This window comes from Gorilla gorilla, chromosome 1 (genome assembly GCF_029281585.2).
Source record: "Gorilla gorilla gorilla isolate KB3781 chromosome 1, NHGRI_mGorGor1-v2.1_pri, whole genome shotgun sequence".
In the NCBI taxonomy this organism is placed as follows: Eukaryota; Metazoa; Chordata; class Mammalia; order Primates; family Hominidae; genus Gorilla; species Gorilla gorilla.
The window spans coordinates 8,421,748-8,448,887 of record NC_073224.2 but is presented as its reverse complement, the minus strand read 5'-3'; the positions used below and the strand labels follow the sequence as shown (position 1 = coordinate 8,448,887).

Sequence of the window (27,140 nt, the reverse complement as noted above, 5' to 3'; positions counted from 1 at the left end):
CCCTATTATAAGACAAGTACAAAGAGCCTCTCCGGTTAAATGTCTTCAGGAAGCTTACAATGCAATGTCCATAATCTTCCAAAGAAAAGGATATGAACGACACCCACCCGAATACAGAAGAAACTCTCACAGCTTTCATGTAGCAACAATAGGCCACATGCCTTCACATAAACACTAGAAATGAAGGCATGGTATCAAGTGATTTAAGACTTGAATTACATAAATACGTGATTTTCAAAAAAGCTAAAACTCTTTCAGTGCACCGAGTATACTTTTTTATTATGTTGTTATTATTATTATGGAGACAGGGTCTTGCTCTGTTGCCCAGGCAGGAGTGAAGTTGCAAGATAGCAGCTCACTGCATCCTCAACCTCCAGGCTCAAGCAATCCTCCCACCTGAGCCTTCCAAGTAGCTGGGACAACAGGCATGTGCCACCAAGCCTGGCTTTTATTTTATTTTTTGTAGAGATGAGGTTTTGCCATGTTGCCCAGCCTGGTCCCAAACTCCTGGGCTCAAGCAATCCCCCCACCTCGGCATCCAAAAGTGCAGCAATTATAGGAAAGAGCCACTGTGCCTGGCACCAAAAGGTATACTTGAAATGTAATTATAAATTCCCCAAAAGGTGAATCTCCTACTTATTTTAACTTAACTTTGAATTATTCTCTATAACCAACACTCAGATTTACAGTAATGTCTGAAAGTGTCAGTGACTTAGTGCTTTTTACTATGAATTCTTGGATGTGTTTTGATGTAATTTTTGATTAGATATTTTTTCACATTTACTGCATCTGTAAAACGGTTTTTAGTGTGAACACTCTGGTGTTTTCTAAGCTATATTTTTTGAACAAATGTTTTTTCTGCATTTATTACATTTGTAGGGTTTCTCTCCAATACAAAGTCTTTGAAGTTGAATACAGTTGGAGCAACTGGAGGGTTTCCCTCCAGTATAAATTCTTCTGTGTACAGTAAGAGCTGTGATATAAGTGGAGGTGTTGAACCGGTCTATTTGTATTGTTCGTAGCCTAAACATTTTAGTGCACTCAAAGGCTTATAGACTGTAAATGGCCTTTTGACAGTCATTACATTTGTAACACTCTTATTCAGTAAAAATGTTCTGCTGTAAAGTTGTGAATAGGTATTAAAGACTATGCCATATTGTTTAGATTTGTAGGGTTTTTCTCAGGTATGAGTTTTCTCATGTACAGCAAGTTGTGCAGAGTGGTTAAAGGCTTTGCCACATTCCTCACACTTGTATGGTTTCTCTCTGGTATGAATTATCTTATGTTTAGAAAGGTGTGAGCTCTGGCCGAAGGCTTTGCCACATTCTTCACATTTGTAGGGTTTCTCTCCAGTATGAATTCTCTTATGATTAGTAAGATATGAAAACCAGTTAAAAGCTTTGCCACATTCATCACATTTGTAGGGTTTCTCTCCAGTATGAATTCTCTTATGTTGAGTAAGGTATGAAAACCAGGTAAAAGCTTTGCCACATTCCTCACATTTGTAGGGTTTCTGCCCAGTATGAATTCTCTTATGCTGAATAAGGTATGAGAACCAGGTAAAAGCTTTGCCACATTCCTCACATTTGTATGGTTTCTCACCAGTATGAATTCTCCTATGTTCAGTCAGATGTGAGCTCTGGTTAAAGGCTTTTCCACATTCTTCACATTGGAAGGTTTTCTTTCCAGTATGAATTCTTCTATGTTGAGTAAGGTATGACAACAATTTAAAGACTTTGCCACATTCTTCACACTTGTAGGGTTTCTCTCTACTATGAATTCTCTTGTGTTGAGTAAGGTATGGGAACAACTTAAAGGATTTGCCACATTCTTCACATTTGTATGGTTTCTCTCCAGTATGAATTTTCTTATGTTTAGTAAGAATTGAGCACAGGTTAAAAGCTTTGCCACATTCTTCACATCTGTAGGTTTTCTTTTCAGTATGATTTTTCTCAACAATAGCAAGACTTGAGCAAGACTTAAAAATGTTATTATATTCTTCACATTTGCAATGTTTCTCTCCAACATGAATTCTCTTACAGTCAGTAAAGCATGAGCACTCATTAAAGGCTTTGCCACATTTTTTACATTGGTAGGGGTTCTCTCCAATATGGATTCTCTGCTGTTGAGTCATTATTAAAGACATGCAAGAGACATTGCCACATTCTTTGCATTTGAATGGTTTTTCTCCAGCATGGCTTATCTTACGTTTATTTAGATTTGCAAATTTACTAAAACCTTTCACACATTTATTGCATTGAAAGTTTTTGCTATGAGTAGTTGCTGAGCATAGGTCAAGTCCATTATAACTTGCCTTCTGCCCTTTCCACTCACCCACAATTTCCCAGTCATTCCTTAAGCGTAATTTCTCAAGACAACATCTTTCATATCTTCTCAGCATCACTTTTTGGAATGAAACTTGCAGGCCCTGCTCTGGCAAAATGTCTTCAGTAAGATAAGAAGACGAAGCTGGAAAAAATAAAAACAACAAATTATTCCACTTACTAGATAGCATCCTTTACAAATCTAAGGCATAAAATTATACAAGCATATTAGCAAGATAGCATAATGAATACCACAGGCCCTTATTCCTGCATAGTCATAATCCTAACAAAAATATACTAAACAAAATGCCATTATGAGAACCCTAAAAGCAGCCAAAGGGGGAAAAAAAAGAAATGACATACAATGAAGCTCCAGTATGCCTCACCACAGACTTTTCACTGGAAACCTTACAGGCCAGGAGAGAGTGGTATGACATACTTAAAGTGCTGAAAGAAAAAAAACCTTTACCCTAGAATATTATATCCAGCAAAAATATCCTTCAAACATAAAGAGAAATAAGGATGGCCAAACAAAAGCTGAGGTATTTCATCAATACCAGACCTGTCCTACGAGAAATGATAAAAGGAGTACTTCAATCAGAAAAGAACATTAATTAGGCAGATCACCTGAGGTCGGGAGTTCAAGTTCAGCCTGACCAACATAGAGAAATCCCATCTCTACTAAAAATATGACATTAGGCCGGGCGCGGTGGCTCACGCCTGTAATCCCAGCACTTTGGGAGGCCGAGGCAGGTGGATCACGAGGTCAGGAGATCGAGACTGTCCTGGCCAACATGGTGAAACCCCATCTCTACTAAAAAATACAAAAAAAAATTAGCCAGGCGTGGTGGCGGGCACCTGTAGTCCCAGCTACTCAGGAGGCTGAGGCAGGAGAATAGCGTGAACCTGGGAGGCGGAGCTTGTAGTGAGCCAAGATCGCGCCACTGCACTCCAGCCTGGGCAACAAAGCGAGACTCCGTCTCAGAAAAAAAAAAAAAAAAGACATTAATCGGGCGTGGTGGTGCATGCCTGTAATCCTAGCTACTCGGGAGGCTGAGGCAGGAGAATCGCTTGAACCCGGGAGGTGGAGGTTGTGGTGAGCCAAGATTGTGGCATTGCACTCCAGCCTGGGCAACAAGAGTGAAACTTTGTCAAACAAACAAACAAAAATTAAATGATGAACAAATCAAAAATGATAACTACAACAAGTTTTCAAAACATAGTACAATAAGAAACAGCAAAAAGTTAAAAATCAGGAGTACTAAGCTAAGGCGTAGTTTTTATTAGTTTTCTTTTCACTTGCTTTTTTATGCAAAGAGTGTTAGGTTCTTATCACGTTAAAATACATCAAACCAAAAAACATACAATGGATACACAAAAAATGAAAATCAGGAAACTAAATCATATCACCAGAGAAAATCACCTTCACTAAAGGAACATAGAGAGGAAAGAAAGAAGAAGACCACTAAACAACCAGTAAACAAGTAACAAAACGGCAGGATTAAGCCTTACTTACCAATAACAACATTGAATGTAAATGGAGTAAATTATCCATTCAAAAGAAATAGACTGGCTGAATGGATGAAAACACAAGACCCACTGACCTGTTGCCTTTAAGAAACACACTTGAGGCCAGGTGCAGTGGCTCACACCTGTAATCCCAGCTCTTTGGGAGGCCGAGGCGAGCAGATCGTTTGGGCTTAGGAGTTCAAGACCAGCCTAGGCAACATGGTGAAACCCATCTCTACCAAAAATACAAAATTAGCTGGGCTGTGGTCCCAGCTACCTGAGAGGCTGAGGTGGGAGGATTGCTGGAGCCTGGGAGGCAGAGGTTGCAGTGAGCCAAGATTGCACCACTGCACTTCAGCCTGGGTGACACAGTGAGACCCCATCTCGAAAGGGAGAAAGGGAGAAAGGGAGAAAGGGGAAAGTGGAAAGGGGAAAGGGAAAGGAAAGGAAAGGAAGAGAGAGATGAACGAGGGGAAAGGGAAGGGAAGGGAGAAAGAGAGAGAAGAAGGAACGAAGGAAGGAAGAAAGGAAGGAAGGAAGGAAAAGGAGAAGGGGAAGGAGGGAGGAAGAGAGGAAAAGGAAGGAAAGAAAAGAAAGGAAGGAAAAAGAAGAGAGAGAGAGAGAAAGACACTTTACCTATAAAAACACACATAGTCTGAAAATAAAAGAATGGAAAAGGATATTTCATGAAAAAGAAACAAACAAACAAAAAAGAGCAGGAGTCACTATACTGGTGTCAGTCAAAACAGATTTCAAGACCAAAAGTATAAGAAGAGAAAAAGAAGGTCATTAAATAATGATAGAAGAGTAAAATCAGAAAGAGAATATAACAATTGTAAATATATATTTATCCAACACCAGAGTACCCAGATATATAAGGCAAATATTATTAGAACTTTAAAGAGAGGCCCCAATACAGTAACCACTATATACTTCAGGACCTCATTTGCAGCACTGGACAAATCTACTAGACAGAAAATCAATAAAGAAACATTGCACTTATCTGCACTATATGCCAAATGGATCTAATAGATAGTTGCAGAACGTTTCATACAACAACAGCTGCAGAATACACATTATTTTCCTCAGCACATGGATCATTCTCAAGGATAGACCAAATGTTAGGTCACAAAACAAGTCTTAAAGCATCCAAAAAATGGAAATAGTACCAAGCATTTTCTCTGACCACAATGGAATAAAACTAGAATGAAAAGAGGAATTTTCAAAACTATACAAATACATGGAAATAAACAATACGCTCCCAAATGACCAGTGAATTAAAAGAAATTCAGGAGGAAATTTAAAATTTCTTGAGACAAATGATAACAGAAACAAAATATACCAAAACCTATGGGATACAGCAAAAGCAGTACGAACAGGGAAGTTTATAGTTACAAGTGCCTACATCAAAAAAGAGGGAAAACTTCAACTAAACAATCCAACAATGCATCTTTCAGAACTAGAAAAGCAAGTGCAAACAAAACCCAAAATTAGTAGAAGAAAAATAATGAAGATCAGAGCAGAAATAAATGAAATTAAGATTTTAAAACAATTCAAAAGATCAATGAAACAAAAAATTAGTTTTTTGAAAACTTAAACAAAATTGAGAAAAACCTCTAAGACATTAGTCTAAGCAAAAATTTCTGGAGCAATACCCCACAAACACAGACAACCAAAAAAAATGGACAAATGGGAACATATCAAGTTAAAAAGCTTCTGCACAGCAAAGAATGCAATCAACAAAGTGAACAGACAACTCAGAGAATAGGAGTAAATACCTGAAAACTACTCATTTGACAAGAGATTAACAACCAGAAGTTATAAGGAGCTCAAACAACTCTATAGGAAAAAAATCTAATAATCCGAGCCAGAAAATGGTCAGGAGATGTGAATAAACATTTCTCAAAACAAGACACAAATAGCAAACAGGCATATGAAAAGGTTGTCAACATCACTGATCATCAGGGAAATGCAAATCAAAACTACAATGAGATATCATCTCACCCCAGTTAAAATCACTTATATCCAAAAGCCAGGCAATAACAAATGCTGGTGAGGATGGAAAGAAAAAGAAACCCCATACACTGTGGGGATTTAAATTAGTGCCACCGCTATGAAGAACAGTTTGGAGGTTTCTCAAAACACTAAAAATAGAGGTACCATATGATCCAGCAATCCCACTGCATATGTATAGGCCAAAGAAAGGAAATCGGTATATCAAAGATACCTGCACCCCTATTTGTTCCAGCACTATTCACAACAGCCAGACTTTGGAAGCAACCTAAGTATCCATCAATGGGCAAATGGATAAAGATAACGTACTACTTATAGGTCGGGCGCGGTGGCTCACAACCGTAATCCCAGCACTTTGGGAGGCCGAGGTGGGAAGATCACGAGGTCAAAAGATTGAGACCATCCTGGCTAACAATGTGTAGCCGGGCGTGGTGGCAGGCACCTGCAGTCGCAGCTACTCGGGAGGCTGAGACGGGAGAACAGCGTCAACCTGGGAGGCGGAGCTTGCAGTGAGCCGAGATCACGCCACTGCACTCCAGCCTGGGTGACAGAGCGAGGCTCTGTCTTAAAAAAAAAAAAGAAAATGTACTACTTATAGACAATGGAGTACTATTCAGCCTTAAGAAAGGATGAGATCCTGTCATTTGGAACAACATAGATGGAACTGAAGGTCACCACGTTAAGTAAAATAAGCCAGGCACAGAAAGACAAACATTACATGCTCTCACTTATTTGTGGAATCTAAAAGTCCAAACATTTAACTCATGGAGATAGAGAGTAGAAGACTGGTTACGAGAGGCTGGAAAGGGTAGTGGGTGAGTGGGTGGGGGAGGTGGGGATGGTTAATGGGTGCAAGAAATTACTTAAAAAGAATGAAAAAGACCTACTATTGAATAGCACAACAGGGTGACCATAGTCAAAGATAATTTCAGCTGGACATTTTAAAATAAAGAGTATAATTTGTCTGTAAGTCAAAAAATAAATGCTTGAGGGAATGGACACCCCATTTTCCCTGATATGCTTGTTTTGCATTGCATGCTTGTATCAAAATATCTTATGTACCTCATAAATATATACACTATGTACCCACAAATTTTTTAAAATTTTTTAAAAAGCCTGTCTGAGAACTCTAAAAATCAATGAAGGGTTTGCAGGTGAGCACAATGCCATAAGCCCCATAGAATGGAAGGAAAGTTTGTTCCATTTACCCACCACAGCCCCTCCTTTTTTCCAATAAGGTAGGTGCCCTTAGGAGTAAACTTCCGACTTCTCCCTCAGAAAATAAAGAAAATAGTGGCACATGTGTCCATACTTTTGGGGGCTTGAAAAAGACTGGTTTCTGTCTCCTATGACACGGGGTACTGAATGGAATGATGGTATACTTTGACCAACAGGTTGGTTCTGTTGAGACCAATAATAAATGGTTGTTATAGCAGATGAGAAACTGCAGTACCAGAGATGGGCAACAGATATAACAAGTGATTACAGCCTCTTAAGAGGAAACATGTGAAAACCTCTGTAATTAAGAAAATAGCCAGGTGCGGTGGCTCATGCCAGTAATCCTAGCCCTTTGGGAGGCCAAGGTGGGCAGATCACGAGGTCAGATGTTCAAGACCAGCCTGGCCAACATGGTGAAACCGCATCTCTACTAAAAATACAAAAATTAGCCAGGCATAGTGGCACGTGCCTATAATCCCAGCTACTTGGGAGGCTAAGGCAGGAGAATTGCTTGAACCCGGGAGGCAGAGGATACAGTGAGCCGAGATTGCAGCACTGAACGCCAGCCTGGGAGACAGAGTGAGAGACTTTGTCTCAAAAAACAAACAAACAAACAAACAAAAAAAGAAACACCATTCCAGAGAAGACATATCCCAAGAACAAGTTTGAGAGGCTCCCATAATCTCTAGCCTGGTCAATTGGTGTCAGAATTTCCCAGAACAACGCCACTTTATAAAGATTGAAACAGGTGGCTTTTTGTTAATTTCAAATCTGAACAAAAGATTACAATGTATACAAAGTATCAGGGTACTTAACGCCCCAAAAAGGAAAAATAAATATCCAGATAGCAACCCTAAAGAAATAGAGATATATAAATTATCTTTAAAAACTCAAAATAATCATGTGAATAACATTAATAAGTGAAATAAGAACACAGACAACTAAATGAAATCAGGAAAATGGAAGATCAATAAAAAGATAAAAAGTATAAAAAGAAATAGAAATTATGGAGCTCAAGAATATAAGGTAAGCAAATGCTGAAAAAGTCATCAGTAGACCTATACTCAAGAAATGCTAAAGGGGCTGGGCGCGGTGGCTCACGCCTGTAATCCCAGCACTTTGGGAGGCCAAAGTGGGCGGATCACTTGAGGTCGGGAGTTCAGGACCAGCCTAGCCAACATGGTGAAACCCCATCTCTACTAAAAATACAAAAAAATTAGCTGGGCGTGATGGCACAAACCTGTAGTCCCAGCTATAGGGAGCCTGAGGCACAAGAATCACTTGAACCTGGGCGGCGGAGGAACAAAAGCGTAAACATAATTATAAACATCTGTTCATATAAAAAGATATGATCAATGACATCAGTAACCTAAAGTTCAGGGCAGATGTACTGAGAAAAAAAATTTGTATGTGACTGAAGACATTACCAGTTTAAAATATATTGTTGTGGCCGGACGCAGTGGCTCACACCTGAAATCCCAGCACTTTGGGAGGCTGAGGTGGGCAGACCACCTGAGGTCAGGAGTTCGAGACCAGCCTGGCCAACATGGCAAAACCCCGTCTGTACTAAAAATACGAAAATTAGCTGGGCGTGGTGGCACGTGCCTGTAACCCCAGCACTTTGGGAGGCTGAGGCAGGCGGATCACAAGGTCAGGAGATAGAGACCATTCTGGCTAACATGGTGAAACCCCATCTCTATTAAAATTACAAAAAATTAGCCGGGCATGGTGGAGGGCGTCTGTAGTCCCAGCTACTCGGGAGGCTGAGGCAGGAGAATGGCGTGAACCCGGGAGGCAGAGCTTGCAGTGAGCCAAGATAGCCCCACTGCACTTCAGCCTGGGCGACAGAGCAAGACTCCGTTTCAAAAACAAAAACAAAAACAAAAAACAAAAAACAAACAAACAAAAAACACGAACAACTCACAGGAGGCAAAAAAGACAATAAATAATAAAAGGTTTTGTTCACAGAAAGCCTATGACAAATGTATGTCTGTGTATTTATGTCTACATCTGTGTCTCACCAGGGTTCACAATATATAAAGCAAATATTTACAGAAATGAAGCAACAAGTACACAGGGAACGGGGGACTTGAAAGCACTATAAAACAGTGACAACCAACAGACCTCTAGAGAACACCCTAAACAACAGAATCCACGATATTGTCAACAGCTCAGAAAACATTCTCCTTGACAGACCACCTGTCAGGCCACAAAACAAGTCTTAACCGATTTTTAAAAATTAAAATCTTATAGATTATTATTTATGACCAAAATGGAATAAAACAAGAAATCAGTAACAGAAAGAAAACTAAACATTCACAAATATACGGAAGTTCAACAACACGCACTTGAGCATGTTCTTCATGGGCTAGAAGACTTAATATTACGAAGATGTTCATATCACCCAAGTGACCTACAGATTCAGTGCAATCCTCTCAAGTTCACAATTTCGTTTTTGCAGAAATAGAAAAGGCAACCCTAAAATTACACAGCGCGCTCTCCCTCTCCCTCTCCCTCTCCCCTTTCCACAGTCTCCCTCTCATGCCGAACCCTCTCCCTCTCTTTCCATGGTCTCCCTCTCATGCCGAACCGAAGCTGGACTGTGCTGCTGCCATCTCGGCTCACTGCAACTTCCCTGCGTGATTCTCCTGCCTCAGCCTGCCGAGTGCCTGCGATTCCAGGCGCGCGCCGCCACGCCTGACTGGCTTTCGTATTTTTTTGGTGGAGACGGGGTTTCGCTGTGTTGGCCGGGCTGGTCTCCAGCTCCTAACCGCGAGTGATCTGCCAGCCTTGGCCTCCCGAGGTGCCGGGAGTGCAGACGGAGTCTCGTTAACTCAGTGCTCAATGGCGCCCAGGCTGGAGTGCAGTGGCGTGATCTCGGCTCGCTACAACCTCCACCTCCCAGCCGCCTGCCTTGGCCCCCCAAAGTGCCGAGATTGCAGCCTCTGCCCGGACGCCACCCCGTCTGGGAAGTGAGGAGCGTCTCTGCCTGGCCGCCCATCGTCTGGGACGTGAGGAGCCCCTCTGCCTGGCTGCCCAGTCTGGAAAGTGAGGAGCATCTCTGCCCAGCCGCCATCCCACCTAGGAAGTGAGGAGCGTCTCTGCCCGGCTGCCCATCGTCTGAGATGTGGGGAGCACTTCTGCCCCGCCGCCCCGTCTGGGATGTGAGGAGTTCCTCTGCCCCGCCGCCCCGTCTGAGAAGTGAGGAGACCCTCCACCTGGCAACCGCCCTGTCTGAGAAGTGAGGAGCCCCTCCGCCCGGCAGCCGCCCCGTCTGAGAAGTGAGGAGCCCCTCTGCCAGGCTGCCACCGCATCTGGGAAGTGAGGAGTGTCTCCGCCCAGCAGCCACCCCGTCCGGGAGGGAGGTGGGGGGGTCAGCCCCCCGCCCGGCCAGCCACCCCATCCGGGAGGTGAGGGGCGCCTCTGCCCGGCCACCCCTACTGGGAAGTGAGGAGCCCCTCTGCCCGGCCAGCCGCCCTGTCCGGGAGGGAGGTGGGGGGGTCAGCCCCCCGCCCAGCCAGCCACCCCATCCGGGAGGTGAGTGGTGCCTCTGCCCAGCCGCCCCTGCTGGGAAGTGAGGAGCCCCTCTGCCCGGCCACCACCCCGTCTGGGAGGTGTACCCAACAGCTCATTGAGAACGGGCCAGGATGACAATGGCGGTTTTGTGGAAATAGAAAGGGGGGAAATGTGGGGAAAAGATTGAGAAATTGGATGGTTGCTGTGTCTGTGTAGAAAGAAGTAGACATGGGAGACTTTTCATTTTGTTCTGTACTAAGAAAAATTCTTCTGCCTTGGGATCCTGTTGATCTATGACCTTACCCCCAACCCTGTGCTCTCTGAAACATGTGCTGTGTCCACTCAGGGTTAAATGGATTAAGGGCGGTGCAAGATGTGCTTTGTTAAACAGATGCTTGAAGGCAGCATGCTCGTTAAGAGTCATCACCACTCCCTAATCTCAAGTACCCAGGGACACAAACACACTGCCTAGGAAAACCAGAGACCTTTGTTCACTTGTTTATCTGCTGACCTTCCTTCCACTATTGTCCTATGACCCTGCCAAATCCCCCTCTGCGAGAAACACCCAAGAATGATCAATAAAAAATAAAATAAAAAATAAAATACAATAAAATAAAATAAAATAAAATTACACAGCGCGTGAAGGAACCATGAAGAGCGCAACAATCTCCACAAAGAAGAACAATGTTGCAGGTATCATACTTTCTGATTTTAAAATACATTATGGCCAGGCACAGTGGCTCATGCCTGTAATCCCAGCACCTTGGGAGGCTGAGGTGGGTGGATCACCTGAGGTTATGAGTTAAAGACGAGCTTGGCCAACATGGTGAAACCCCGTCTCTACTAAAAAGACATGGTGGCACATGCCTATAATCTCAGCTACTCAGGAGGCTGAGGCAGGAGAATGACCTGAACCCGGGACGCAGTTTGCAGTGAGCCGAGATTGCACCACTGCATTCCAACCTGGGTGACAGAGCTGAGACTCTGTCTCAAAAAAAAAAAAAAATTATGAAGCTGCGGTAATTAAAACAGTTTGGTATTGGCATAAAGGCAGACAGTTAGGTCAATGAAACAGAATAGAAAACACAGAAACAAACCTCCACATATATGGTCACATGAAGAGTTCTTTGCATGCCCATATTTATTGCAACATTATTCACAAAAGCTGATAGGGGAAAACAACCCAAACTTACCTCACCAAATGAATGGTTAAATATAATTCAGAATACACAAATAGGCTGGCAGTGGTGGCCCGTGCCTGTAATCCCAGCACTTTGGGAGGCCAAGGCAGGTGGATCACCTGAGGTAAGGAGTTTGAGACCAGCCTGGCCAACATGGCGAAACCTCGTCTCTACTAAAAATACAAAAAAAAAAGAAAATTAGCCAGGCGTGGTGGTGCATGCCTGTAGTCCCAGCAACCCAGGAGGCTGAGGTGGGAGATCACTTGAAGCTGGAAGGCGGAGGCTGCAGTGAGCTGAGGTCGGGCCATGCACTCCAGCCTTGGCGACAGAGTGAGACTCCTTGCAACAAAATTAACTCATACTAGCACCACAGATGCCCAAGAAATCGAGATGTCTCAAAAAACAAAACAAAACAAAACAACCCCACAAATAATGGAATATTACTCAGCTTTTAAAAAGCAGGAAATCTGGTAAAATCTACAATAAAGATGGATCTTTAGACGCCCAAGAAATTGAGATGTCTCAAAAAAATAAATAAATAAAACCACAATGGAATATTACTCAGCTTTTAAAAAGCAGGAAATCTGGTAAAATCTACAATAAAGATGAATCTTCAAGAAAAGCCCTTTGTCCGGATGTGATTATTATGCATTGCATGCCTGTATCAAAGTATCTCATGTACCCCATAAATATATACACCTACTATGTCCCCTTAAAAATTAAAAATGAAAATCTTGGTGACATGCTAAATGAAGTAACCCAGGCACAAAAAGATAGAGACTGTACAAATCCATTTATATGAGATATCTGAAACAGATCCTTAAAAAATAGAATGGTGTTTCTAAAGGGCCAGGCAAATACACACACACATCATAAAGAAAATGTACTGGCATGTCTACTGCAAGTAGATTTATCTGTAAGTTTGTTTGCCTGTAACATTTATAAAGGCAAACAAACTTATAGATAAATGTACTGACAATGTGATTGTTGCATTATTCACTTTTGCACCATAATGTCTTGAAGTGTACAGAAATGAATATGTTCATAAAAATTATAATACATAAGTAAAAACTGTTCATGTGTGGTGGCTCATGCCTATAATCCCACCACTTTGAGAGGCCGAGGTGGAAGGATTGCTTGAGGCCAGGAGTTTGAGACCAGCCTGGGCAGGAGTGAGAACCCATCTCTATAAAAAATAAAGAAATAAATAAAAAGTCCAGGTGCGGTGGCTCACGCCTATAATCCCAGCACTTTGGGAGGCTGAGGCAGGCGGATCACTTGAGGTCAGGAGTTCAAGACCAGCCTGGCCAACATGGTGAAACCCCATCTCTACTAAAAATACAAAATACCAAAATTTGCCAGATGTGGTGGCGGGCACCTGTAATCCCTGCTACCGGGGAGGCTGAGGCAGGAGAATCTCTTGAATCCGGGAGGTGGAGGGTGCAGTGAGCTGAGATTGTGCCACTGCACTCCAGGCTGGGCGACAGAGCGAGACTCTGTCTCAAGAAAAAAAAAAAGAAAAAAGAACTACCATACAAGACAGCAATCTCACGTGTGTGTGTGTGTGTGTGTGTGTGTGTGTGTGTGTGTGTAAAATCAATAGAAATAAAATCAGTATCTCAAATAAATATCTGCATCCCCATGTTCATTACAGCATTAGTCATAATTGCCAAGATACAGAAACAATGTGAATCTTTGTGAATGCTGAATGGATAAAGAAAATGTTTTACATATACACAATAGAGTATTATTAAGCAATACACATAATGAAATCCTGCCATTCTAACAACATGCTAAGTTGCTAAGTGAAATAAGCCAAACACAGAAAAACAAATACTTCCTGTTCTTCTCACTCATATGAGCAATCTTAAAGGGTTGGACTCCTAGAAGCAGAAGACACACGTGATTGCCAAGGAGGTAGGAAAATGGAAGATGGTATTAAAAGGGCACAAATTTTCAGTTATAAAATAAATAAGCTTTGGAAATCTAATGAGTAGCATCATGAGTACAGTTAATAATATTTTGTATGCTTAAAATTTGCGTTAACACAGCAGACAAGTGTTTTCAACATAAAACTAACCATGTGAAGTGACAGATGTGTTCATTAGCTTAACTGTATTAATCATTTCACTAGAGACAGATATCAAACCATGACACCATACAATAGTTGTCCAATTTTTATTTGTGTAAAAGAATCCACATTATACACATACATATATACACACACACATATATAAATGACACAGACCGATGAAGTTTCATACTAAACAAGAGAAAATTATAAAATGACAATTATTTTAAAGGAAGGTAACAAGTGGGAGTTTACTATATAATCAACAATGTTCTACACTCCCCAACGACCCAGCATATTTAAGAAATCTAGGATGGGAGTAGATATATTAAACTATATAACAGCCGAGAAATTTAGGCACGTAGGGTTCAAATTACAAATCTCAGTTCACACAAAAGAAAGAAAATTTTTAAGTAAATGACATTAGATTTTCTTATATTTAGGGAGATGCTTAGTCTTCTGATAAAATTACTATCAATTTCTGTAGAATCACATTTGAAATCTCCACAGGGTAAGTCATAAAGGAGAAAACATACATCCGTTTGTGGTGTTCTGGGATTTCTGAACCAAATACCAATATCACCACTACTCTCACATGTTCCACATGCAATGCAAAAAGGATCTTAAAAAATATTTTAGGCCGGGTGCGGTGGCTCACACCTGTAATCCCAGCACTTTGGGAGGCCAAGGCAGGTGGATCATGAGGTCAGGAGATTGAGACCATATGGGCTAACATGGTGAAACCCCGTCTCTACTAAAGTACAAAATAAATTGGCTGGGTGTGGTGGCGTGTGCCTGTAGTCCCAGCTACTGGGGAGACTGAGGCAGGGGAATCGCTTGAACCCAGGAGGTGGGGCTTGTAGTGAGCCGAGATTGTGCCACTGCACTCCAGCCTGGGCGACAGAATGAGACTCTGTCTCAAGAAAACAAATATATATATATATATGAGCACAGAGTTCCTCAAAAATACGCAGACAGTCCCATGTCCCCAAAAGCAATGCAAGAGCAGTCAGATCATGCAGTCCCCTATAAACTATGAAGATGATTGTGACGCTCACTGTAAACTTGAAGGAAAATGACTGAAGGGAAATACAGTCCTTAGACAACTTAACAGCATGAGATAGAAGATGCCCCTATGTGGGAGCAAGAGAAAGAAACCCAGGCTTCTCAGAAGCCATTTCCATGGGAGTAGAGCTTCCCAAACCACAATTTAAAGTCTGGCTTCTTCCTTGATCCTCGGACCCCTTACCTATGTTTGCTTCATTCACTCCCACCTACCTGAGTGTTTGGCTGTCTTCTCTGTGTTCATATTCCAGGGCTCTTTCCTTGCCTCCAGACAGATGATCAGTTCTGGCTTAGACATAGCAAGACCTGTTTTATTAGAAAAAAGGTGCATGATTCTTGCAGGGATTCTTTAATCACCTTTTACTATGCTCAGTAGAGAAGAGAAAACGTCACATTAGATCCTAGAAAATTAACTCCAAAATACTGTTTTCTGACAGAACCTTTAATATATGTAGGAAGTATTTTAAATTTGTGAGTCCTTAGCCCTGCTACCAAGAACTATAATAACTGGATCAAAAATTGGTGGTGGAAACTGGATTTTGAAGTGTAGGCAACAATATTTTATACTACTGAATTTCTAGAATTACCACCAATCTAGAGCAAGGATATACATCAGCTGAATATAAAGGTTGACGTCAAGGCAAAACATCTTGAAAGTTTTGTTTTCTACACCAAGAAATCCCCAAGGTTTTCTTGAAAGCAGTGATGTGAAACTCATTCATGCAAATCAGAAACTCCCAGAAAACATTCTACAAAGGAAAAGATGAAATCCTTACTGTGAAATAGGAATTGCATATTGAAGTTATCCTCACCAAGGGAGATCAGGTTTCTGTAGTTCTCTAACATCACATCCCTATACAAACTCTGCTGAGCTGGGTCCAGGCATTCCCACTCCTCTGGAGAGAATTCTAGAGCCACATCCCTGAATGCCAACAGTCCCTGAAAAAGAAAACATATTTACCAAGTGGCCATGGCAGAGTTCTTAATTTGACTACAGGCAAGAAGAGAGAGTGAAGAGAACTGGCTCTGACTTATATGAGTGACTAGAATTATCAAATAAGATAATTTTTAACACAGAAATATACTCTAGGCCAGGCGCGGTGGCTCACACCTGTAATCCCAACACTTTGGGAGGCCGAGGCAGGCGGATCACCAGGTCAGGAATTCAAGACCAGCCTGGCCAACACGGTGAAACCCCATCTCTGCTAAAAATACAAAAATTAGCCGGGCGTGGTGGCACATGCCTGTAGTCCCAGCTACTTGGGAGGCTGAGGCAGGAGAGTAGCTTGAAGCCAGGTTGCAGTGAGCCGAGATGACACCACTGCACTACAGCCTGGGTGACAGAGCGAGACTCTGTCTCAAAAATAAATAAATAAACAAACAAATAAATTAAAAAATATATATATATACACACTCTAATGTATTCTGAGGAAAGAAGATGGCTTAAGATCCATGAAACCAGTGTAGGTAGTCTACTTTTGTGCATAATATAGTATAAAATTAAGGGCATCAACTCAAGCACTGGTATATTCACATCATACAGGATAAATTGTGTATTGTTCTCATATGGAGAAGTCAGGGTGAGTTAGAAGGTACTTCTCAAATTTTAACAAGTATGTCAGTGAAGTAGGAATCTTGTTAAAATGCAGGCACGGGCCGGGTGCAGTGGCTAGCACACAGACCATTTACACTATAAAGCAACCACACAAACAAGTCTACATAACAACCAGCTAACAACGCAATGACAAGATCAAATCCACACATATCAAGGCCAGGTATGGTGGCTCACACATATCAACTCCAGCACTTTGGGAGGATGAGGCATGAGAATTGCTTGAGCCCAGGAGTTCAAGGCCAGCCTAGGCAAAATAGTGAGACCCTGTTTCTACCAAAAACACCACATATCAGTATTAACTTTGAATGTAAACAGGCTACATGCCCCACTTAAAAAGCAGAGTGCTAGTTGCATAAAGAAAGAAGACCCAACTCTATGGTCTTCCAGAAACCCATGTCACATACAGTGACACCCACAGGCTAAAAGTAACCAGAAGGAGAAAAATCTGTCGAGCAATCAGAAAAGAAAAACGAACTATTCTTATTTCAGACAAAACAAACTTTAAACCAACAATAATGAAAAAAGACAGGCCAGGAGCAGAGGCTAATGCCTGTAATCAGCACTTTGGGAGGCCAAAGTGGGAGACTCACTTGAACCTAGGATTTCAAGACCAGCCTGGGCAACATACCAAGACCCTGTCTCTGTTTTTAAAAAGAAAGAAAAGGAGCCGGGCGTGGTGGCTCACAGCTGTAATCGCAGCACTTTGGGAGGTCAAGGCAGGCAGATCACTTGAGGTCAGGAGTTTGAGACCAGCCTGGCCAACACAGTGAAACCCCATCTCTACTAAAACTACAAAAAATTTGCTAGGCGTGGTGGCGGGTGCCTGTAATCCCAGCTACTCGGGAGGCTGAGGCACGAGAATCACTTGAACCCAGGAGGCTGAGGTTGCAGTGAGCTGAGATCATGCCACTGCACTCCAGCCTGGGCAACAGAGCAAGACTTCGTCTCAAAAAAAAAAAAAAAAAAAAAAGAAAAGAAACAAAAAAAAAGAAAGAAGGGCATTGCATAGTGATAAAATGTTCAATAAAATCAGAAAACTTAACTATTCTAAATATATATGCAACCAACATTGAAGCACCCAGATTCATAAAACTATTTCTTAGAGACCTATGAACAGACACAGATAACCATACAATATTAGTAGAAGACTTTAACATTCCACTGACAGTATTAGATCATCAAGGCAGAAAACTAACAAAGATAGGGACCTGAACTCAACACCTCAACAAATGGACGTAATACACATCTACAGAACACTCCATTCTTCTCATCTGCACATGGCATATATTTTCAAATCAACCACATGCTTGGCCATAAAACGATTACCAACAAATTAAAAAAAAAACCTGTTATCACATCAACCACACTGTCAAGACCACAGTTAAATAAAAACAGAACTCAGTATCAGGAATATCTCTGAAAACCATACAGTTACAAGAAAATTAAACAACCGGCTTCTGAATGACTGGGTAAATAATGAAATTAAGGCAGAAATGAAGAAATTATTTGAAACTAATAAAAAAAAAGATACAGCATCCCAGAATCTCTTGGACAGAGCTAAAGCAATGTTAAGAGAAAAGTTTATAGTGCTAAATGCCCAGTTCAAAAAGTTAGAAAAATCTCATATTAACCTCCTAAGGTCAGACCTAGATGAACTAGAAAACCAACAGCATACCAACCTCAAAGCTAGCAGAAGAAAAGAAATAACCAAGGCCGGGCGTGGTGGCTCCCGCATGTAATCCCAGCACTTTGGGAAGCTGATACAGGCAGGTCACCTGAGGTCAGGAGTTCGAGACCAGCCTGGCCAACATGGCGAAACCCCGTCTCAACTAAAAATACAAAAATTAGCAGGGTGTGGTGGTGCATGCCTGTGATCCCAGCTTGGGAAGCTGAAGCAGGAAAATCACTTGAACCCAGGGGGCGGAGGTTGCAGTGAGCTGAGATCATGTCACTGCACTCCAGCCTGGGTGAAAGAGTGAGACTCCGTCTCAAAATAAAAAGGGGGGGGGGGGCGGCAAAGGACTTGAAGGGACATTTCTCAAAAGAAGATAAGCACATGGCCAATATGCATATGGAAAAATGTTCGACATCACTAATCATCAGAGAAATGCAACACAAAACTACAATGATGCTCTATTACACCATTCAAAATGGTTATAATTAGAAAGTCAAAAAATAACACATGCTGACGAGGTTGCAGAAACAAAGGAATGCCTATACACTGCTGGTGAAAACATAAATTAGCCACTGTGGAAAGCATTTTGGAGATTTCTGAAAGAACTTAAAACAGGGCTGCCATTCGACCCAGCAATCCCATTACACGGTATATACCCAAAGAAGTATAAATCATTCTCCAATAAAGACACATGCATGTGTATGTTCACTGTAGCCTTTTCACAATAGCAAAGACATGGAGTCAACCTACCTGCCCATCGACAATGGACTAAATAAATAAAATGACATACATGAACACCAGGGAATGATATGCAGCTATAACAAACACAAAATCATGTTCTTTGCAGCAACATGAATGCTGCTGGATAATTTAATTAATACAGAACAGAGAACCAAATACCGCATGTTCTCTCTTATATGTGGGAGCTAAATATTGAGTAAACATGGACACAAAGAGGGAACAAAAGACACTAGGGCCGACTTTAGAGTAGAAGGAAGGCAAGAGTAGAAACTACCTGTTGGCTATTATGCTCATTATCTGCATAATGAAATAAATAATTTGTGCACCAAACAACCATGAAACAAAATTTGCCAATATAACAAACCTGCACACATACTCCCTGAATCTAAAATAAACATTGGAAAAGAAAAAATAAATAAATTGTAAATAAATTATAGGGGAAAAAGTTTCTCTATCTTTATAGTTTTGGTAAACTAAATTCAGTGATGGATATTCATTAAATATCCAGATCATTTCCAAATAAGATGTAATGCTAAGACATTTAGTTACTAAATACGAGTTCATCTTACATACTTTGGGCTTTTTATTTCAGAAAAACAAAATATATTTAGATGTTGGTAAATACGTTATGTTCCACACTGAAACACTGTTTCATTAGAACTATATTTCTAAAAATGTGTATCCATAAATTCTTAGTATTTGAATGACAGTAAAAATTTTTTCTTAGGGCTGGGCATGTGGCTCACGCCTGTAATCCCAGCACTTTGGGAGGCCAAGGCGGGCGGATCACCTGGGGTTAGGAGTTTGAGACCAGCCTGGCCAACATGGTGAAACCCTGTCTCTACTAAAATACAAAAATTAGCCAGGTGTGGTGGCAGGCGCCTGTAATCCCAGCTATGCGGGAGGCTGAGGCAAGAAAATCATTGAACCCAGAGGGCGGAGGTTGCAGTGAGCTGAGATTGCACCACTGCACTCCAGCCTGGGCAAGAGAGCGAGACTCCATCTCAAAAAGAACAACAACAAAAAAGATCACCCATGATGACCAAGTGGGATTTATCCCAGGGATGCAAGGATGGTTCATCATATGTAAATCAATCCGTGTAACACATCATATTAACAGAATGAAGGAGAAAAACCATATGATCATTTCAACTGATGCCGAAAAAGAATTTCATAAAATTCAACATCCTTCAATGATTTAAAAAAAAAACCCTCAAAAAACTGAGTATAAAAGGAGCATACAGGTCACTTAAAAATTAGGCTATTTGGCTTTGGCCCTGTCCCTCTCCCTCTCCCTCTCCCTCTCCCTCTCCCCACGGTCTCCCTCTCCCTCTCTTTCCACGGTCTCCCTCTGATGCCGAGCCGAAGCTGGACGGTACTGCTGCCATCTCAGCTCACTGCAACCTCCCTGCCTGATTCTCCTGCCTCAGCCTGCCGAGTGCCTGCGATTGCAGGCACGCGCCGCCACGCCTGACTGGTTTTCGTATTTTTTTGGTGGAGACGGGGTTTCGCTGTGTCGGCCGGGCTGGTCTCCAGCTCCTAACCGCGAGTGATCTGCCAGCCTTGGCCTCCCGAGTTGCCGGGATTGCAGACGGAGTCTCGTTAACTTGGTGCTCAATGGCGCCCATGCTGGAGTGCAGTGGCGTGATCTCGGCTCGCTACAACCACCTCCCAGCCGCCTGCCTTGGCCCCCCAAAGTGCCGAGATTGCAGCCTCTGCCCGGACGCCACCCCGTCTGGGAAGTGAGGAGCGTCTCCGCCTGGCCGCCCATCGTCTGGGATGTGAGGAGCCCCTCTGCCTGGCTGCCCAGTCTGGAAAGTGAGGAGCGTCTCTGCCCGGCCACCATCCCATCTAGGAAGTGAGGAGCGCCTCTTCCCGGCCGCCATCACATCTGGGAAGTGAGGAACGTCTCTGCCCCGCCGCCCATCGTCTGAGATGAGGGGAGCACCTCTGCCCTGCCGCCCCCTCCGGGATGTGAGGAACGTCTCTGCCCCGCCGCCCCGTCTGAGAAGTGAGGAGACCCTCTGCCTGGCAGCCATCCCATCTGAGAAGTGAGGAGCCCCTCCACCCAGCAGCCACCCCATCTGGGAAGTGAGGAGCGTCTCCGCCTGGCAGCCACCCTGTCCGGGAGGGAGGTGGGGGGGTCAGCCCCCCGCCCGGCCAGCCGCCCCGTCCAGGAGGGAGGTGGGGGGATCAGTCCCCCGCCCGGCCAGCCGCCCTGTCCGGGAGGTGAGGGGCGCCTCTGCCCGGCCGCTCCTACTGGGAAGTGAGGAGCCCCTCTGCCCGGCCAGCCGCTCCGTCCAGGAGGGAGGTGGGGGGGTCAGCCCCCCGCCCAGCCAGCCGCCCCACCCAGAAGGGAGGTGGGGGGGTCAGCCCCCCGCCTGGCCAGCCGCCCCATCCGGGAGGGAGGTGGGGGGGTTAGCCCCCCGCCTGGCCAGCCGCCCCGTCTGGGAGGTGAAGGGCGCCTCTGCCTGGCCGCCCCTACTGGGAAGTGAGGAGCCCCTCTGCCCGGCCAGCCGCTCTGTCCGGGAGGGAGGTGGGGGGGTCAGCCCCCCGCCCGGCCAGCCACCCCGCCCAGAAGGGAGGTGGGGGGTTCAGCCCCCCGCCTGGCCAGCCGCCCCGTCCGGGAGGTGAGGGGAACCTCTGCCCGGCCGCCCCTACTGGGAAGTGAGGTGTCCCTCTGCCCGGCCAGCCGCCCCATCCAGGACGGAGGTGGGGGGGTCAGCCCCCCGCCCAGCCAGCCGCCCTGTCCGGGAGGTGAGGGGCACCTCTGCCCGGCCGCCCCTACTGGGAGGTGAGGAGCCCCTCTGCCCGGCCACCACCCCGTCTGGGAGGTGTACCCAACAGCTCATTGAGAACGGGCCAGGATGACAATGGCGGTTTTGTGGAATAGAAAGGGGGGAAAGGTGGGGAAAAGATTGAGAAATCGGATGGTTGCCGTGTCTGTGTAGAAAGAGGTAGACATGGGAGACTTTTCATTTTGTTCTGTACTAAGAAAAATTCTTCTGCCTTGGGATCCTGTTGATCTGTGACCTTACCCCCAACCCTGTGCTCTGTGGAACATGTGCTGTGTCCACTCGGGGTTGAATGGATTGAGGGCGGTGCAGGATGTGCTTTGTTAAACAGATGCTTGAAGGCAGCATGCTCGTTAAGAGTCATCACCACTCCCTAATCTCAAGTACCCAGGGACACAAACACTGCGGAAGGCCGCAGGGTCCTCTGCCTAGGAAAACCAGAGAACTTTGCTCACTTGTTTATCTGCTGACCTTCCCTCCACTGTTGTCCTGTGACCCTGCCAAGTCCCCCTCTGCGAGAAACACCCAAGAATGATCAATAAAAAATAAAAAATAAATAAAAAATAAAAAAATAAAAAAAAAGGAGCATACACAGTAAAATAATACATGACAGACCCACAGCTAGTATACTGAAGGAGGAAAAACTGACAGCTATACCTCTAAGATGTGGAACAAGAAAAGGATGCCAACTTTCACCAGTTACTCAACTTAGTACTGGAAGTCCTAACTAGAACAGACAAAAGAACAAAATAAAGCTCTCCAAATTCGAAAGGAAGAAGTCAAATTATCCTTGTTTGCAAATGATATGATCTTCCACTTGGAAAAACCTAAAGACTCTACCAAAAAACTATTCAAACTGAAAAGCAGATTTGGTAAAGTGATAGGATACAATACTAACATACAATAATCAGTAGTATTTTTATATGCCAAGAGCAAACAATCTGAAAAAGAAATGAAGAAAGTAATCCCACTTACAATAGCAACAAATAAAATACCTAGGAATAAACTTAACCAAAGAAGTGAAAGATTTCAACAACAGAAACTATAAACCATTGATGAAAGAAATTGAAGAGCACACAAAATAACAGAAATATATTCTGTGTTCATGGATTGGAAGACTGTTAAAATGTTACTGTTAAAATGTCTGTAACTCCCCAAAGCAATCTATAAACTCTGTGTAATACCTACCAAAATACCAATGACATTCTTCAGAGAAACAGAAAAACTAAGCCTAAAATTTTTTTGGAACCACAAAAGACTAAGAATAGCCAAAGCCATCCTGAGCAAAAAGGAAAAAACTGGAAGAATTACTCTACTTGACTTCAGATTACATTACAGAGCTATAGCAACAAAAACAGCATGGTACTAGCATAAAACAAGACACATAGCTCAATGGAACAAAATAAAGAACCAAGAAAAAAATCCATACATCTACAGCAAATTAATTTGTGACAGAGGCACCAAGAAGATACTTTGGGGGAAACAACAGTCTCTCAATAAGTTGTGCTGGGAAAAATGGGTATTCATATGCAGAAGAATAAAACTTGACCCCTTGGCCGGGTGTGGTGGCTCATGCATGTAATCTCAGCACTGTGGGAGGCCAAAGCAGCAGGGTCACTTGAGGCCAGGAGTTTGAGACCAGCCTGGCCAAGGAGTCCGACCAGCCTGGCCAACATAGTGAAACCCTGTCTCTATTAAAATACAAAAGTTAGCTAGCTGTGGTGGCCTGCACCTGTGGTCCCAGTTTACTTGGGAGGCTGAGGCACGAGAATAGCCTGAGCCCAGGGGATGACAGAGTGAGACTGTCTCAAAACAAAACAAAACAAACAAAAAAACCCGATAAAAAACAACAACAAAAAAACTTGGCCCCCGCCTCTAGGCATATACAAAAAATCAAATCAAAATGGATTAAAGACTTAAATCTAAGACCTCCAACTATGAACAGAAAACATCAAGGAAACTGTCCAGGACACTGGCTGAGCAAAGATTTTACAGCAGAGTATCAAGTGATTATTCTCTGCTTTCTTCTCATGTGAAATGTTCAGAACAGAAAGAAAATATTTTTTAAAAAGCCACTCATGGCTGGGCACGGTGGCTCAAGCCTGTAATCCCAGCACTTTGGGAGGCCAAGGCAGGAGGATCACAAGGTCAGGTCGAGATCATCCTGGCTAACAGGGTGAAATCCCGTCTCTACAAAAAATGCCAAAAATTAGCCAGGCATGGTGGCACACGCCTGTGGTCCCAGCTACTCGGGAGGCTGAGACAGGAGTATTGCTTGAACCCGGGAGGCAGAGGTTGCTGTGAGCCAAGATTGCACCATTGCACTCCAGCCTGGGCGACACAGCGAGACTCTGTCTCAAAAAAAAAAAAGAAAAAAAAAAAAAGCCCATTCATTGCACTGTGAAAAAAACAAAAAAGAACCGTTAAAATCTTGCATCTGTTTGAAAAGCAAATAAAGGACAAATAGGCCAGGCGCGGTGGCTCATGCGTGTAATCCCAGCACTTTGGGAGGCTGAGGCGGGCGGATCACGATGTCAGGAGTTCGAGACCAGCCTGGCCAACATAATGAAACCCCATCTCTACTAAAAATACAAAAATTAGCCGGGCATGGTGGCACCTGCCTGTATTCCCAGCTACTCAGGAGGCTGACGCAGGAGAAATGCTTGAACCTGGGAGGTGGAGGTTGCAGTGAGCCCAGATTGTGCCACTGCACTTCAGCTTAGCATTGGGCAACAGAGTGAGACTTCGTCTCAAAATAAATAAATAAATAAAAAGAACAAATAGTTGATAATGTTGTGTTTGGAGAGACAAAGTTAGCATTTGGGAATGTAGAGAAGAAACTGGAAACAAGATTTCCTTCAGGCCCTACAACAGTTAGGCTGGGTGAACAGAGTCCTGGATTTGAGGTCCTGCTTGCCATACATTTGAAAAATGCTGGGAAAACCAGTTCCCCTGTGGAGTGTTAGAATAATTAAATGGCAGACAATTAGACTGAGTGGCTTTGATGTCCTGGGATTCTATCTAAGGAATTCTAGCTAACTTAGATGAATTTCTTGTAAATTGCAAACTTGGAGAAAAACAAAACGTAGGCTTAACCAACCACTAAATGCTAATAAATCTCTTATTACATAATCAGGAAATTTCATCCTGGACAGTCCAAATAAGGTGACTGCATAATGGCAACCGATCAATTATTAAACGTGGTTGCTTCCTCGTGCACCTTATGAAGAACTTCCCTTCAAGTTTAGCCCCAAACCAGGGCTAGGGGCTTCCAGATTCATAAATCACTGTTTGCTGGAATAAACTCCTTAACATTTCAAAGGTGCTTCAGTTTATTTTTTTAAGAGGAGAAAGAAGACCGGGCGCGGTGGCTCACGCCTGTAATCCCAGCACTTTGGGAGGCCGAGGCGGGCGGATCACGAGGTCAAGAGATCGAGACCAACATGGTGAAATCTCCGTCTCTAATAAAAACACAAAAATTAGCTGGGCGTGGTGGTGGGCGCCTGTAATTCCAGCTACTCGGGAGGCTGAGGCAGGAGAATCGCTTGAACCTGGGAGGCAGAGGTTGCGGTGAGCCGAGATCGAGCCACCGAACTCCAGCCTGGTGACAGGGCGAGACTCCGTCTCAAAAAAAAAAAAAAAAAAAAAGAGGAGAAAGCAACCCACAGACCACAGCTCCTCCCACCCAGGAACCTTTCACGGGAGTCGGGACTCTCCCGACAACCCCTCCGTCATCACAGCACAATCCAGGGAAGACGCGGCGCTGCGGGTGCGGGGCTGCCCCGGGAGGGCTCTGGGCCGTGCCGAAGTCACCAGGCAGAGACGGGACAGTCACCCAGCGGCCGGGATCCCGCTGCCGGCCCGGACCCCACCTGCGCGGGACGGGACTGAGGGCCGAGCTGCGCCAGCGGGACTCGGCCGCACACTCCGGAGCCGACCGCCGGGAGGCCCGGGGCCGCCAGCGCTGGTTCCAGCCAATTCCAACAGATTCCAACCATCCCCTCTCCCTTCTCGGGACACCCTGCTCCGCACACTCACCATTTCCCAGCTTTTGGGGGTCCCAGCGTCCTCCCTATAAATCTCGCAATACCTGCAGGCCACAGGGCGATGGAGCCTGCGGCAGTCACCCGGGACTCTCCGAGAGGCAGCAGAGGGGAACCCAGCACCCCGCCCGCCGCAAGGAGACAAAGGCCCCGCCAGATCCCCAAGGCCGCCCCTTCCTCTCTGGCTGCACGCCTGATTGGACACGTCTCACGCTAGCGCCGCTGATTGGATGGAGCTCCAGGCCCCACCCCCTCAGGTCTTGAGTGACAGGAGGTGCGATCAGACACTGGGCCGAAGGAAACAAGAGTGACAGGTTTTTGGGTGCAGCCCTTTTGAAGCGACATTCCTCACGGTACTGCGACCTGGACCCACCTGCCTGGGGGATAATGGCATTTAACCTTGTATATAAGATTATATCCATTCATAAGTTTTACACACACACACACACACACACATACATATATATATTTCACAAATAGAAACAATGAATGATAATTATTTTAAAGTTTCCGATTTCATAACCTTCCTGGCCTCTGGTCTTTTGACCAGGCAGCCTGAGCTGTGGAAAGTGAGGCAATCCTCTCAGGCAGCAATATGCAATATAAATAAAAGGTGAGCCACGCGTGTCATTTAAAATTTTCTAGGATCTGGCGGGTTGTGGTGGCTTACGCCCTGTGATCCCAGCACTTGGGGAGGCTGAGGAGGGAGGATCACATGAGGCCAGGAGTTTGAGACCAGCCTGGCCAATATGGCGAAACCCCGTCTCTGCTAAAAATATTTTAAAAAATTAGCCAGGAGTGGTGGTGGTCGCCTGTAATCCCAGCTACTCAGGATACTGAGGCAGGAGAATGGCGTGAACCCGGGAGGCGGAGCTTGCAGTGAGCCGAGATCGCACCATTGCACTCCACCCTGGGAGACAGAGCAAGACTCTGTCTCAAAAAAAAAAAGAAAAAAAAAAGGCTTTCAAGAGTGTGTTGTTATCTTTCACGTATTTTTAGATTTGTCAGTTTTGCTTCAACTTTAGATTTCTAGTTTTATTTCACGTGGTCAGAAAAGATACAGTGTATGAGTCAATCCTCTCAAAAATGATGAGTTGTTTTGTCTTCTAACAGGTTGTCCGTGAAACAACTATCCATTTTCTCCTACCCCCAGCTCCTGACAAAGTGTATTCTACTTTCTTTTTCCAGGGGTTTGACTACTTTAGATATCTCACATAAATGGAATCATACAGTATCTTTCTCTTTTTTTTTTTTTTTTTTTTTTTGAGACAGTCTCACTCTGTTACCCAGGCTGGAATGCAGTGCATGGTCTTGTCTCACTGCAACCTCTGCCTCTGGGTTCAAGCAATTCTCCTGCCTCAGCCTCCCAAGTAG

General features: G+C 44.1%; 1 protein-coding gene across 3 annotated transcripts; it reads right to left on the bottom strand.

The window, feature by feature from the left end:
- Positions 1 to 258: 258 nt before the first annotated feature.
- On the bottom strand, positions 259 to 25,921 carry ZNF695 (zinc finger protein 695). 3 transcript variants are annotated; one of them, XM_055380880.2, is made up of 4 exons: positions 25,762 to 25,921; positions 15,710 to 15,836; positions 15,111 to 15,203; positions 259 to 2,469 (listed from the first exon to the last, which is right to left on the bottom strand). In XM_055380880.2, exons 1-4 carry the CDS (start codon positions 25,762 to 25,764, stop codon positions 1,181 to 1,183), a joined length of 1,512 nt encoding a protein of 503 aa, XP_055236855.2. In that variant the 5' UTR covers positions 25,765 to 25,921; the 3' UTR covers positions 259 to 1,180. The 3 variants fall into 3 exon arrangements, with proteins under 3 accessions (XP_055236855.2, XP_004028755.4, XP_018888152.1); XM_004028706.5 differs by having other exon boundaries at positions 15,674 to 15,836; positions 25,762 to 25,920; XM_019032607.4 differs by lacking the exon at positions 259 to 2,469 and having other exon boundaries at positions 15,097 to 15,203; positions 25,762 to 25,914.
- Positions 25,922 to 27,140: the final 1,219 nt, after the last annotated feature.

Bases quoted from the DNA above. Each gene is read 5' to 3' on its own strand.
- ZNF695 (XM_004028706.5), bottom strand. The intron at 15,204-15,673 runs GTAAGGATTTCA...CTAATAAAACAG, and splicing joins TATGCAATTCCTATTTCACA to GTCTTGCTATGTCTAAGCCA. The intron at 2,470-15,110 runs GTAGGTGGGAGT...TATTTTTTCCAG, and splicing joins GAAGACAGCCAAACACTCAG to CTTCGTCTTCTTATCTTACT.